This window comes from Nelumbo nucifera, chromosome 2 (genome assembly GCF_055504915.1).
Source record: "Nelumbo nucifera cultivar China Antique chromosome 2, China Antique-T2T, whole genome shotgun sequence".
Classification (NCBI taxonomy): domain Eukaryota; kingdom Viridiplantae; phylum Streptophyta; class Magnoliopsida; order Proteales; family Nelumbonaceae; genus Nelumbo; species Nelumbo nucifera.
Genome location: NC_142650.1, coordinates 60,555,381 through 60,569,156, shown reverse-complemented (window position 1 = coordinate 60,569,156; position 13,776 = coordinate 60,555,381). Strand labels below are relative to the sequence as shown.

General features: G+C 35.6%; 1 protein-coding gene across 1 annotated transcript; it reads left to right on the top strand.

Annotated features, from left to right (window-relative positions):
• Positions 1-7,663: 7,663 nt before the first annotated feature.
• On the top strand, positions 7,664-9,727 carry LOC104612474 (BTB/POZ domain-containing protein). The gene is made up of 2 exons (XM_010279895.3): positions 7,664-7,800; positions 7,897-9,727. Exon 2 carries the CDS (start codon positions 8,044-8,046, stop codon positions 9,463-9,465), a length of 1,422 nt encoding a protein of 473 aa, XP_010278197.1. The 5' UTR covers positions 7,664-7,800; positions 7,897-8,043; the 3' UTR covers positions 9,466-9,727.
• The last annotated feature ends 4,049 nt before the right edge of the window (positions 9,728-13,776 follow it).

The following is a 13,776-nucleotide window of genomic DNA, read 5'->3' as shown; positions in this document are numbered from 1 at the left end:
AGACATCCACATGCCTTTAATTTGGCTCTGCTCCCCAAGTTGGCTAGAGAAATAAAAATTTTTGGAGTTTAGTGCCTCCATCGAGTTGCTCGTAGGGTTTCAAGAGCTTGATGGCTGGTAGGGATGTTTTGAAAGAAAGAGCATGCAAACGGAGACAAGATGGACATCTGCGAAGTGCGAAGATATGTGGATATTTGAGTTGCCTATGGGCCCCAGAACAAATTTGGCCAACCTTAAATGGGTGAGTGATCTGATTGACCCTCAAACCCAATATGTTGGAATGAGTGGAAGATCTAAGGAACTTTTTTACCCAATAATGGTAAGCAAGATATGTGATATGAACCTCCCAAGGCTTGGGGTGGGTGGGGGGAGGTGAAAAAAAGCTGATTTGGACCTCGGACCCCAGAGGAAAATTTTCAATCAAATCTGCTTATCATGTGCCTTCTAGTATGCTGGCAGATCAGATCAATTCGGGTTGCTCTAGCTAGGGGTGGTCATGAGCCGTGCTTCTCATGAGCTATTTGAGTTCGGCCCATGAAAAGTTTGGCTCAGCTCAGTTTAAATTGAGTTCAAGTCCAATAAAGCTTGGCTCGTGAGGCTCACACGTTTAGTATAATAAATAAATATTTTTTTATTATATACATACATATATATATAATAAATAATTTTTATTATATATAATATTTTTATTTTTTATGTATAATAGTAAATAATTTTTATAATTCTTATTTTTTGGTATGTAAAATAAAACGTTTTATATGTATATTTTTTATTTTTTATATGTATAATAATAAATAATTTTTATAATTCTTAATTTTTTGTACGTAAAATAAAAAATAATTTTATATGTATGATTTTTATGTTTTAGAAAAAAAAATAAGGCTTGCAATCGAGCTCGAGCCAAGCCGAACTCGAACTTGCAAGTTTTGAACCGAGACGAGCTTGAGCTCAAGTCTCTAACTCGAATCGAACCTAACATAGTTTCAACGAACCAAGCTCGAAGAACCAAATATTCGACTCGACTCAGCTCGACTCAAATCCACCCCTACCTATGACAAGCTAGATAGGGTCCATTGGAAGAAGATTTGGAATATGAAAAGTCTTTCCAAAAATCAAGCATTTCATTTTGAAATGATGCCATAATAGAATTGCAAATAATCAAGTTCTGGCTTATAGAGGGATTGACATTTCAGAGTTATGCCCCATTTGTGAAAATGCTAAAGAGAGCAATGCCCATGTGATTTTTTATTGTGAGCATGCTAGGGCTGTTTGGTTTGGAAGTAATCTAAGGAGTGACTCTCAAAAACATTGAACTTTTTCAGTCCTTTAATTTAATTTGCAGATTGGTGGTGGTGGTGACAACATTTTTTGTTTCTTTATTTATGTCGTGGTCTATTTGGAAAGGCAAAAATGATTTTGCCTTTGATGTATTATGCCTGATTATGTTCTTTTTCTGTTATATGTGGACAGGTGGATGAAGGAAGTGAGAAAAGCTTCCCCGCAAGAATGCCATTACTTCCCTCTATAATGAGTTAATGACTTGAAGTTTCAGCCAGATAAGCGGTTTTTTGGTGGCAGGTCTGTCTATATATCTAATGGTAGCTCCTCGAACCAAGGCTTCAGTGGCTTTTGTTTTTTGATAAAGGATGATTATATTTGGTTATTTTTTGCTAGCAATGTGGCCCTTGTAAGGCAAAATCAGCAGAATATGCTGAAGTTGTAGCCATTAAAGAATGTTGCTTTTCTACTTTGGAGCTTGGTATTCCTAGGTTGTTGATTGAGTGTGACTCTCATAGTGTGGTTAATGTTGTAAATAGAAAATCCACTGACTATTCTCCTGCTGCTTGAACTATGCTTTCTGACATTTATAAGTTTTCAGGTTTGGAGTTCAGGTAGGTTCATGTGAGATGTACTTCTATAATGATGTTTGATCTATCTTCTTCCTTTCAACAATTTAAGTGTGGTAATTGTTGAACCGTTGTGCCTATGAAGATAGATTTAGCACTGTGGCCAAATCAGGCAACTTGGTACAAGTTGGGTAACTGTCAATGACTCAGTAGCTGAGATGGTCACTCGGTGTCCCTCCTATGGAGGCATGGGATTGAATACGCACAACTGTAAGCTCTCTGTGGTAAGGTTAGTGGACCTAACATGTACCCAGCTCTGTAGTACCCTAGTGTGTAATCAGGGTTCAAAATATAGGTATTATACCATTAAATTGAGATGCTTGGATATGGATACGTTTGGTATATATATAGATAATGTAGAAATATAATGTGTACGTTTTGAAAATTTTTATAAATTTCATAAATACATCAATAATAATAAATTTAAGGTTGAAATGCACATTTTAATAATTTATATTATATAAAGAAATACATTACAACCAACGATACCAGCAATATACAACATACAAATGTCATACAATAACTTTAATAATATTACATCAAATAATATTTGGGCTTCCAACCTACTAAAATTTCTTTACAAGATGGATCGTTGATAGCCCATCTTATAATTCTCTCTTACCATGAAAATAATTTAGAATATGTACAAGAATTTTGATTTTTAAATTTTCCTAAAAATAAGAAAAACTTTCATTTTTGACAATAAATTGTTTTTAGACCAATGAGTTTAATCGATCTTTGATAGGTCCATATTATAGTTCTTTTTTGCACTGAAAATCATTTATGACATATAGAAGTTATTGTTTATATAATTATTGGATTTTTTCTAAATTTTCAATAAAAAAAAAAACATAGACATATAGAAGTTATGTGTAATTGGATATATCATAGTGGTCCAAACTATTTGGACAGCCTATGAAAATTGTCAAAAAGTTTGGATGGATACTACCAAGTCATTGACCTATACTAGCAATAAGAAGATTTTAGCAAGCTACCACTTGTGCCCCATCCCATGCTTGTAGATATGATACAACACGCCCCATATTAGACATATCATGCCCACAAAAAATGAAGAATTTAAATTACATCAAGTCCAAGCTTTTGGGTTGGGCCTAGCAAATTTTCAACCTGAGCCCATCCAAGTTGTACCCCTAACCTCTAACAAGTAGACTTGTTCATGGGTCGGGTGGCCCGACGGGCCAACCCGGCCCGTTTCGACCCCTGGACGGGCTTGAGCATGTGTTTTAGCCTGCGGGCTTGACCTCGGGCCTAAAAGCCCGAGCCTGACTATTTTACGGGCCGAGCTCGGGATTTGTTAAAAAAGCCCGGCCCAAGCCCGGCCCGACTTTTCCTAAACTACCTAACCCTAATCCTAAATACTTAAAATTTTTCTTTTCATTCTCCTTTCTCACTCTCACTCTCAGAAGCGGCTCTCATTTCTCCCTCTCAACTCTCAGAACCGGTGAACCCAACTGCACCTGCGAACTCAGTCACTGACGGCCGACTCCACCAAAACTAGTCATCTCTCTCTTTGGCGATGATCTCTCTCTCTCTCTCTCTCTAGCTGGCACCGTTTTCATCTTCTTTCTTTTCATTCTCAGTTCTCTCTCTTCTTAGAACTAGGTCTTCTATCTTTTCAGTTCTCTCTCCAACCGGCGCCACCAAAACCCAGGTGCACCGTTTTCATTCAGCGAACTCAAGCACCGCCGCACCGGCGGCTAGCATCACCAGATCTAGATCGTCTCTCTCTCTCGAGTTGTGAGCTCTCTTTCTCTCTCTCTCTCTAGCCGGCACTGTTGTCATCTTCTATTTTCTCACTTTCTGGGTTTCTATTCTCACGCTCAGACTCCTAGGAATCGGCGAACTCAACAGGCACCATTCTCTCAAACGGCACCGGCACTCAGACTCCCGAGTCAGGCTTTGGGCTCGGGCCCAGACTTTGGGCTTTTTTGAGGGCCGGGCTCGGACCGGGCTCGGGCTCGGGCCTAAAAAGTTTATGTTAATAAAGAGCAAAAGCCCGGCTTGAGCCCGGCCCGGCCCGGCCCATGAACAGGTCTACTAACAAGTAATAATTATATGGGAGGGAGAATGAAAGTTAGATACTCCATTTGGACAACACACAAAAAAAATTGTAGGGTTGCAAATGGTATTAAATTTTGCGAATTTGAATTCAAAATTTAATACCATTACCATTTATAATTGGATCAAATATGGGTCCATCCCTATCTGATCTATTATAACCTGATTCGAATATGGATCCAACTTTATCTATGGATGTTAATGGATCAGGTTTGGTATGAATTTGCCTTCACCCTAATCTAACCCTCCAGCCTCCAATGCACCCACCCGGATCTGATATGATTGACTTAATAATATACATTTTTTTTAAATCTACCCTAACATTATAGGATTCAACTCAATACCAAACCTAACTCGACCCACAAATTTTTATAGGGTTTTTACTGTTTAGTCCACCCCCAGAAATTTTAGTTTTATCGTACAATTGGGGTAGGTGCCAGCTCAAAATTGATGCCAATTTACGAGTTGGGTGTTATAGGTGGAGGTATTTATAATTTTGAATTGTTGTAGGTCTGCAGTTAAATTCAGAATTATGAGGTGGAGTGCAATCAATTTCACAATTTTCAATTAAATTTTTTTATAACACACTTCAAAACACAAGAACTGGTATAACAAAACCCTAGCTGACCTTGACCTAAGATATAGGATTGGATCAAACCGGTTTACCTTTAACCCAACCCATTTGCATCCCTACATCTATCACTAAAATTGGTTTAAATGTTGTAGTTGTGCTATACTCATTCAAGTTTGTAAAAGTTACAATGTGAAAGTAATTGTTAATTCATAATCTTATTAATAGTATATAATATTTTGATCATTTTTTAATTTATTTATTAATGGTATTTGATGAAGGGTGATTTGGCCCAACCTAGTGAAAAGGGGACACGTGGACGCTATCTGACTAAGAGATGACAGCTCAGCCTGACATGCCTAGTTCACAACAGTTGAGCTCGGACACCCAACCACCTCGACACAGGGTCACTTTGGCATTTAGTCCAGTTCGGAACTAAAAAGTATCAGCTAGGGGATACCGATCCAGACCACTACATGACGACCCCGGAAATCTCTCCAACAGAATCCAAACCCCGCGGGATCACACCGCATAAGGGCAAGCCTTATCTCCTCCCCGCCCGATTCGGGAGGAATTGATAAGCTTTATTAGTTGATAGCGTTATCTCCCAACTAAAGCGGAAACGAATCCCATTGTAACGGAGACCACGGAACCGACCCGCAAAACCCGTGAGGACTCAACTATATAAAGGCTCCAACCTCGAGGGCACAAGGTACGCGTGATTTCTCTGCTCTCTAGCTCTCTAGCCCTCTACATTCTCAAAGCTATTCAACTCGCAACAACTTACTAACTTAAGCATCGGAGCGACCTCGCCGGGCTAGCCACACCGGGTTCTCTGATCTTGTTCTGCAGATTTGATTAGCTCATCGTCCGATTGGAAGCCAGATCACCCTCCAGTAGGGAGCAGTCAGATCGCGTTACATCAATTGGCGTCGTCTGTGGGGTGACAATCAAAAAGCCTTCTTCACAATCAACAACTCATCTGAAATCAATGACATCTTCCAGTCACGTCGAACAGAGCACTGAAATGAACGTCTCTGGGGGGCAATCTCAATTTCCATCAGTGTGCATTGGTCAGTTCACCATACCGCTTACTACGGTTGGGGTCCCAACACTGACCGCGCCACAAAACGCTACACAGGTGAACACCTCGCTCCCTCCAGTGGTGAACGCAACCTTCGCTGAACCGTTAGTGGTTCTCCCCGGAGTCGGGCAATCCCAATTCGACGACCTAACACACTACGTGCGGGCCATTCAAGTCAAAATGCAATAGGTCTAATAGTTCTAGCAATACCAGCAACATGTATTACTAATATTACCGACAGTAATTCCCTCCACTACCGCAAAGCCAACAGTCGGTTCAACATCCGATTGCAACCCAAATTTAATTTGAAACCTAACAAAAAAGATTTGATTCGATCAGGTCCACTTGCAGCCTTAGGCTGCATTGGAAACGATGTAAATCAAGATCGACATAAATATTTATGCTAGTTTAATTTTATTGGCGTTTGAAAGGAATGTAAATCAAGATCAACGTAAAACTCCACTCGATTTAGATTTATCAGTACTTGGGGAGTGGAGTTTTACCTCATAAATCGATTTAAAATCTCATCACATTGTAAAGTTTTACGTCAATCGATGTAAATGCTATTCCACACTTTTTGAATTCATGCTTTTCAAACTTAGCGATCACTTTTTTACGGTTTGGTGTAAAACCTCATTGATGTACTTTTACACCGATGAGGTTTTACGCCAATTCCAAATAAAGCCTTTGGAATGGGATTTGATCCGTCCCTGCAACCTGCATTTGATCCTCCAAACCCGATCCAAGCGGGTATAATGAGTTTTGCATAGACTGCGTTTAGTTGCAATGCAATTTTATTTACACTAACCTAAATGCAAATGAAAAGAATGCGAGTTCTTGTTTAATTTTGTTTTGCTTTAGGGTAAATTACAAAGACCCTAATTGTATTATGGGGTCAATTCCCTTTTAATTAATTAATTAATTATTTATTTATTTATCTATTTTGCGTTAAAGACACCCTTGTACTTTGGCCATTAGACAAAAACCCCTTGTCTGTCAATCAACTCAAAAAAAGATTCTCATTTAACTGTTTATATTTTTTTAAATTCTTTAATTACCCTTTCCATATTTATTAGAACGGTGAGAAGAGATCACCCACATGGTAACACTGTTGATTGCTAGATCTTGAACAGTGGTTAGGATACAGTAGAAGGGGGAGAAGAAACGAGGGAGAAGAAACAAGGGAGAGAGGAGGAGAAGTGTCGCCGGGTGCCGCAGAGGACCGATATATTGGGAGCCCGATCGCTGATTTTCTTGACTGTAATTCATTCATCATGCCAAACCAGGTTTTTCTCGGATACCATGGAGAGAGAGTATCAGATATACTCTTGTACTAAGCGGAGGGCAACTGCTTGGTGCTTCCAGGTCTCGCTATGTTTTCGAACGTCATATCCCGAACAATGAACCCATTGTCGGTGATCCCTGAAGATGGAAGAAACTTTAAGCCATTGCCGCTGTGTTTTTAACTTTAACCTGTCTACTCAAATTGTATACTGCGGATGGAAGAAGAAATTTCTTTAGGCAAAATTGTTTTCAAAACTTGGAGCGTAGCTCAAGTAGTCCAAGCAGCTTCAAAGGGGGTCCTAGAATCATAACACACTACTCTGCAAACGTTAGGTTACTCCTGCTTCGTTTTCAGAGTTAAAGATCTCATAATTAATAAATTTCTTATTAACGGTTGGTACAATAACGGAACTCGGCTTTGTAAGATCGAATGGATATTAAAGGTTTACTTTGATCGGATGTTTTTAAGAATTATTGGATTTGAGTTGATAATTTTAGAAAAACAGGTTGTTTTAAGAGAAAAAGGCAATGAACAGAAAATACAGAAAGTTTTGATGGGTATTTTGGTAATTTAAATATATTTCGTTAGGGAACTTTGTAATTTACCCTTTACTTTATTTAAGATTTGAAACAAAAATAGATTAAAATTTGGACCTTAATCATTTGCACTACCGTAATTTTGCATCAGTGCAAATAAAATTTGCATTGCAACCAACCGCAGGTCCGCAGCCATATGGAATGAGATTCTAGGGTTTGAAAATCTTGGATACGTTTGCATCTGATGAAAGAATCGGGGGAGTGTCTGGGGTTGTTCTCTCTGCAACCGAAAGAGTATCAATTTCGGATCCAGAGGCCGAACATGGCGACTCTTCCAGGTACCACTTATTGGTTTATTGTTTTATATTTCCCCCCCTCTCTATAATTGGGAATTGGGGATTGGTTTCATGTTTTAAACATCTTCTTGAATTCAGAAGAAATGCTCGTTCTTCGTACTGTGCTAAAGAGAAAGAAACTTTTGAGGGTTAGCACTGGAAGCACGAAACCTGCAAGAATAAAAAGAGGTCCCTTTTAGCTTTCATTGTTTTTCCAATTCATCGTATCCTCAGTGTTATCCAGAGATGGAAGAGAGTCATTCCAGTTTTACCCCAGAAATTGGACCAGATAACAGGAAGATCAAGCTAAATGTTGGTGGTAAGCTATTTGAAACCACTGTTTCAACAATCCAAGCCGGTGGTCCCGATTCTACTCTTGCAGCTCTAGCAGCTCGAGAGGCTGATGATTCAAACCCAGTTTTTATAGATCGGGACCCTGAAATTTTCTCAGTCCTTCTTTCTGTTCTCCGTTCCAACCGGCTTCCTTCTACTGCTCGTCGATTCTCCAAACAAGAACTTGCCGACGAAGCACTATATTATGGCATTGAGTCCCGCCTCAAATCAGTGATGGCGCCATCCCCACTTATTGGAATTGATGCCTCACTCGTTGCCACAATCCGACCCGCTGCCGATGGGTTTTCATCTTCTTTCACTGCTGGCGCCGGTGATGGTTCTGTCTGGATTGCCCATGGTGGTCAGATCTCCAGCTACGACTGGAATTTGACACACACCGGAACCGTACGGACACACCTCGAGCAGATCACATCAATTCGGCATGTATGGCCAGAGACTGCTGCCATTGGATCTGAGACTGCCGCTGGCCTCCACTTCTACGATTTCTCTGGTGGGCGCCATGTTGGGTCAGTCCACTGGACAGATCCATCAGATCCCCGCATATACAAAGGGCGAATCATTGCAATTGCTGACTCAATTAACTCAGTCTTTGCCTCGTTCGAATGCCAACACAGAGAGAATTGTATCCTTGTGATAGACAAATCAACACTCCAGGTCAGGTCGGAGATTGGTCGCCTATCTGGGAATTCCACCAAAAACATGGTTCCAAGAAAATTAATTTATCTCCCAGAGTCTAGTGTTATTGTCTCCAGCGCAGTAAGTTCTGGTGCGTTTGGCTTCTCTGGTTACATTAAGCTTTGGGACACAAGATCAGGCGAGATGGTTTGGGAAACAAATGAACCAGGCTCAGGTCGAAGCAACAGGTTTGTGGACTCCTTTGCTGATGTGGATGTTGATATAGAAAAGTCTGCCATCTTCAAGGTGTGCTCAAAGTCAGGCGACATAGGGGTAGCTGATTTACGCAATTTGAGTGATGATCCCTGGGTTTATTTGGAAGACAACAATCCAGGTATCAGAAATTCAGTTGGAGTAGGGAATAGCATAATAAACTGTTACAGAGGCCAGGTGTTTGTGAGTAAAGATGGAGAGCTGGAGGTATGGTCTCGCATCAAGGAGAGAGAAGGAATGATAGAAAATGTATTTGAGCAAGGGTCATATAGAAGGAATTTTGTAGATAAGGTAGAGGACTCAAAGAGAGGGATCATAAACAGGATGGAAGGTGGAGGAGATAGATTGTTTGTCAGTCGAGAAGATGTGGAAGGCATTGAGGTCTGGGAGAGCTCTAATATTTCAGGTGCTACTTCACTTTGGTAATGTGAAATTATGAGATTATTAAAGCTATGTTGTTTATAGATTTAGACAAAGCTGAATGAATATAATGCCTTCTATTTCATGACATGGTTTTGTTATTGATGAAGAAGATATGGTTCTTTTTTAAACCCATTTGTAGTTTGTAATTTGTACAGTGTATGCCATGCAGCTATCTGTGTTCGATTGAGACATGAACCAAGATGAATTTATCTCTGGTGTTAAACTATACAACATTCTCAGAAAATCAGAATTGTTGTTTCTTTCATATTTTTATTTCCCTTTTTATTTTTTGCCAAGATAGTGGAGTCTATTTCTTCTTAACAAAAACATAGTTCGAACATCAATAGCCATATATTTCCACTGTTATTTTATTTTATTTTTTTGGATTGTTTTGACCAAGAAAGAGCAAAAAGCTTTCCAAAATCAATCTGAAATATAAACCAGGTCTTGTCACTTCATATAAGGGCCATTACCCAATGTTGGTAATAACTTCCATCCATTAGAACTTGGGTTATTTACCACAGCTTCAAATACGACCTAAAGGATTGCAGTCAAACAATATTAAGTAGACAATCATATTCACCATCATCATCCAAGCCTTATCCCAACTATATGGTGTTGGCTACATGAATCCCATTTCACCATTCCATTCTATTTAATAATTAATTGACAATCATATTAACCAGCTTATTTCATGTATGACATCTGAGTAACAAAGTGGATATCAGTTTCCTTATGGTCAACAACAGCTTCTAACCTACACATGCGCCTTGGAAGTTAGAGAGTTTAACCCATCATTCAGCAGGTTGTATGATGGACAACTTGTCTCAAAGTGACATTTTTTCAAGGACGAATAACCATCTCCCCCAGAGGATCTTCCATTAAATCCTTTGTTATACTTCTTTTGACTGTCCAAATTGAAGGTCACATCTCAAATGTTTATGGGAACATCAGACTGGTTTTCTAAATTGGGACTACATAATAGCTGTCACACTTTGTTGCGTCTTCCTTTTAAATGTTCATTATAGTTCTACCAAAAAAAATTGCATGTTATTTTTATCATTTCTTCAGTTATTTCACTTATACATAATTTTGTAAGTGCACCAAATAAGAAATTACCAAGTACTCCTTTCATGGAAAATTTAATTTAAGATTTTTAAAGTTTTCATATCTCTAGATTCTTAATAAAAACATAATGTATTTATAAATCAAAATTTTCCATTTGGTAGTAGTAGCATCACTCCTTACCCAAACTTGTCCATCATGAACTAAAAATTTCTAGTCTATGCCCAGAGCTAAGTTGACACTTATGCTTGTCAAGCTTATCAGGTCTTTTATTAGGTTGCACAACTCAACAAATTTACATGTTATTAGTCATACTAGCGGGGACCTGTGCGATGCATGAGAAAATCTGAAAGATTTAATAATTTTATTTACTATTAATTAATATTAAATTAATAATTAAATTTTGTTGTTAATTATAGCTCAACAAATTTACATGTTATTAGTCATACTAGTGGGGACCCGTGCGATGCACGGAAAAATTTGAAAGATTTAATAATTTTATTTACTATTAATTAATATTAAATTAATAATCAAAATTTGTTGTTAATTAACTAAACGTATTCAAATTTATTGTTAATATCTAAAATTTTAACAATTATATTTTCATTTAATGTTCACTTACAAAAAATAATTATTGTTAATTTAATATGAATAAATATTTTTTTAATAAATTTAGTTTTATTAATAATTTATAGTAATTTTAATAATTATTTTTTTATTATTTTTAAATGAAATTTTGATTAACTTTAAATAAATAAAAATAATTACAAAAGAGAACATTTTTATTAATTTCACTAATAATTAACAATTATATAGGAATGACAACGGGGTGGGTTTAGGGCAGGGCACCCCACCCCTGTCCCTGCCCCATGGTCAAGACACTTTACCCCATCCTCACCCCGTCACCAGTGTTAGGCGGGTTCAAGGCAAGGCAATCACTCCTCAATGTCGGGCGAGTTCAAGGGCAAGGCACCACACTTCTCATCAAAGATGGGGAATCTTTGAATTTCCCTGCCCCGTCCCCAATATTGCGGGTTCAAGTAGAGGTGTAAATTAGGTCGTGCTGGACCGAGCCTTGGGCCAAGCCAGACCACGGATTGGGCCAACCTATGAAAGGCCCATTTTAAAAAAAAATGAAAAATATGTTTAAATTTTTATTTCATATGATTTTTTATGTATACAATTAGACCAATTCATGGGCTAGGTAGCCTGATGACCCGGCCTAACCCGTTATTTTTTAGGCTTGGACAAAATTTTAGGCTCGTGAGCTCGAGCTCGAGCTTTCTCAAATAAGCCTAGCCCGATACTATTACATATATAAAAAGGTACTTATGTTATATATAATAAATATAATATACATATATATATGCTTCTTAAATTATTAATAAATATCAATTTACTATTAGGAAATATAAATTAGTTTATTAATTTATTAAATTATTACTAAATTAATATAATATTAGTTTATAAAAGTATAATGAAAATAAGATATTTTGTGTACAGATCGGGCTTTGGGCTTTATATAAGGGCTGGGCTCGGGCTCAAGATCTAGGCTCGATGGTCGAACTAGTCTTGGGCTCGGGTTTACACATTTTCTGTTGATAAAGAGGCCCATGTTAATTATAAAACTATGATTTTTTACAAATTAAATTTTTTATTTAATTCTAGTCTAGTATAAAAAATATATAACATTTCTATATATATTAATATAAAATTTGTTATTTAAATATTATATAATAATATTTATCATATATGCATATAACTTCCAAGTTGAGCTTATTAGGGGCTGTTTAGCTTGGGCCCTATCTGCTAAAGCCATCATTGGACTCCAAAAGTTTGACACCCAGTTAGACTTTGAATTTGATTATCCCTTATAATGTGTGGGCATGGTGCATATCTCAACTAGACCTAAATCAAAAGAAAATAGTTGTTTGAACCTACAAATTTATAAATCTAATCGGGTTAGGTTAAGTTATAAACGATTTGTTACTTTTTATTATTAAATATTAAAATATTATAATTATTAAATTACTATATTTAATATTAAATATTAAATATTATAATTATTAAATTACTAATTTCTTGGCTAAAACTAATTAAATGTAATTTTTTGGTAATTAAATGTAATTTTCTACTATTTATAGCTTAAATTATAATTACTGTTAATTATAGTTTAAAAATAAATAGTGTTAGTTATATTATTATTAATAATTAAAATACATTATTTTTTCATTATTATTCAGTATTTTTTGCAATAAAATACAATTATTTTTAGTATTTTAATTAAGCTTTAGGTTTTTCAGAATTTTTGGTTTTTTAATTATTTTTTTGTGATTTTTCATTATTATTCATTAATTTTTCGCATGAGTATTTTTCAATAATTTTCAGTATTTTCATCATTTAATTTTGCATATTCAATACAAATTAATTCGCATTTGCTTTCAATAAAAAATGAATTAAATAACTAAATAAATACCATAGTTAATAAAAAATAATTTTTGGCTTGTGTATTTTTTTATATTTTTTAATAATAAAATACTTAATTATTTTCAGTAAGTACCCTTATTAATATAAAATATTGTTACTTTCTTGGCTAAAACTAATTAAATGTAATTTTGTGGTAATTAAATATAACTTTTTGGTAATTAAATGTATGTTTTCTACTATTTATAGCTTAAATTATAATTACTGTTAATTACAGTTTAAAAATAATTATTGTTAATTATATTGATATTAATAATTAAAATACATTATTTTTTCATTATTATTCAGTATTTTTTGCAATAAAATACAATTAATTTAATTTTTTAATTATTTTTAGTATTTTAATTAAGCTTTATGTTTTTCAGAAATTTTGGATTTTTAATAATTTTTGGTGTTTTTTTTCATTATTATTCAGTAATTTTTGCATATGAGTATTTTTCAATAATTTTCAGTATTTTCATCATTTATTTTTTCATATTAGTCACTACAAAATTAATTTCTATTTGGTTTCAGTAAAAATAAATTAAATAACTAAATAAATACCATAGTTCATAAAAAATAATTTATGGCTTGGGTATTTTTGTAATATTTTTTGGTATTTTTTAATAATAAAATACTTTTAATTGTACTCTTTAATATAAAATATTGTTAATTTCTTGGCTAAAACTAATTAAATATAATTTTCTAGTAATTAAATATAACTTTTTGGTAATTAAATGTAATTTTCTACTATTTATAGCTTAAATTATAATTACTGTTAATTAC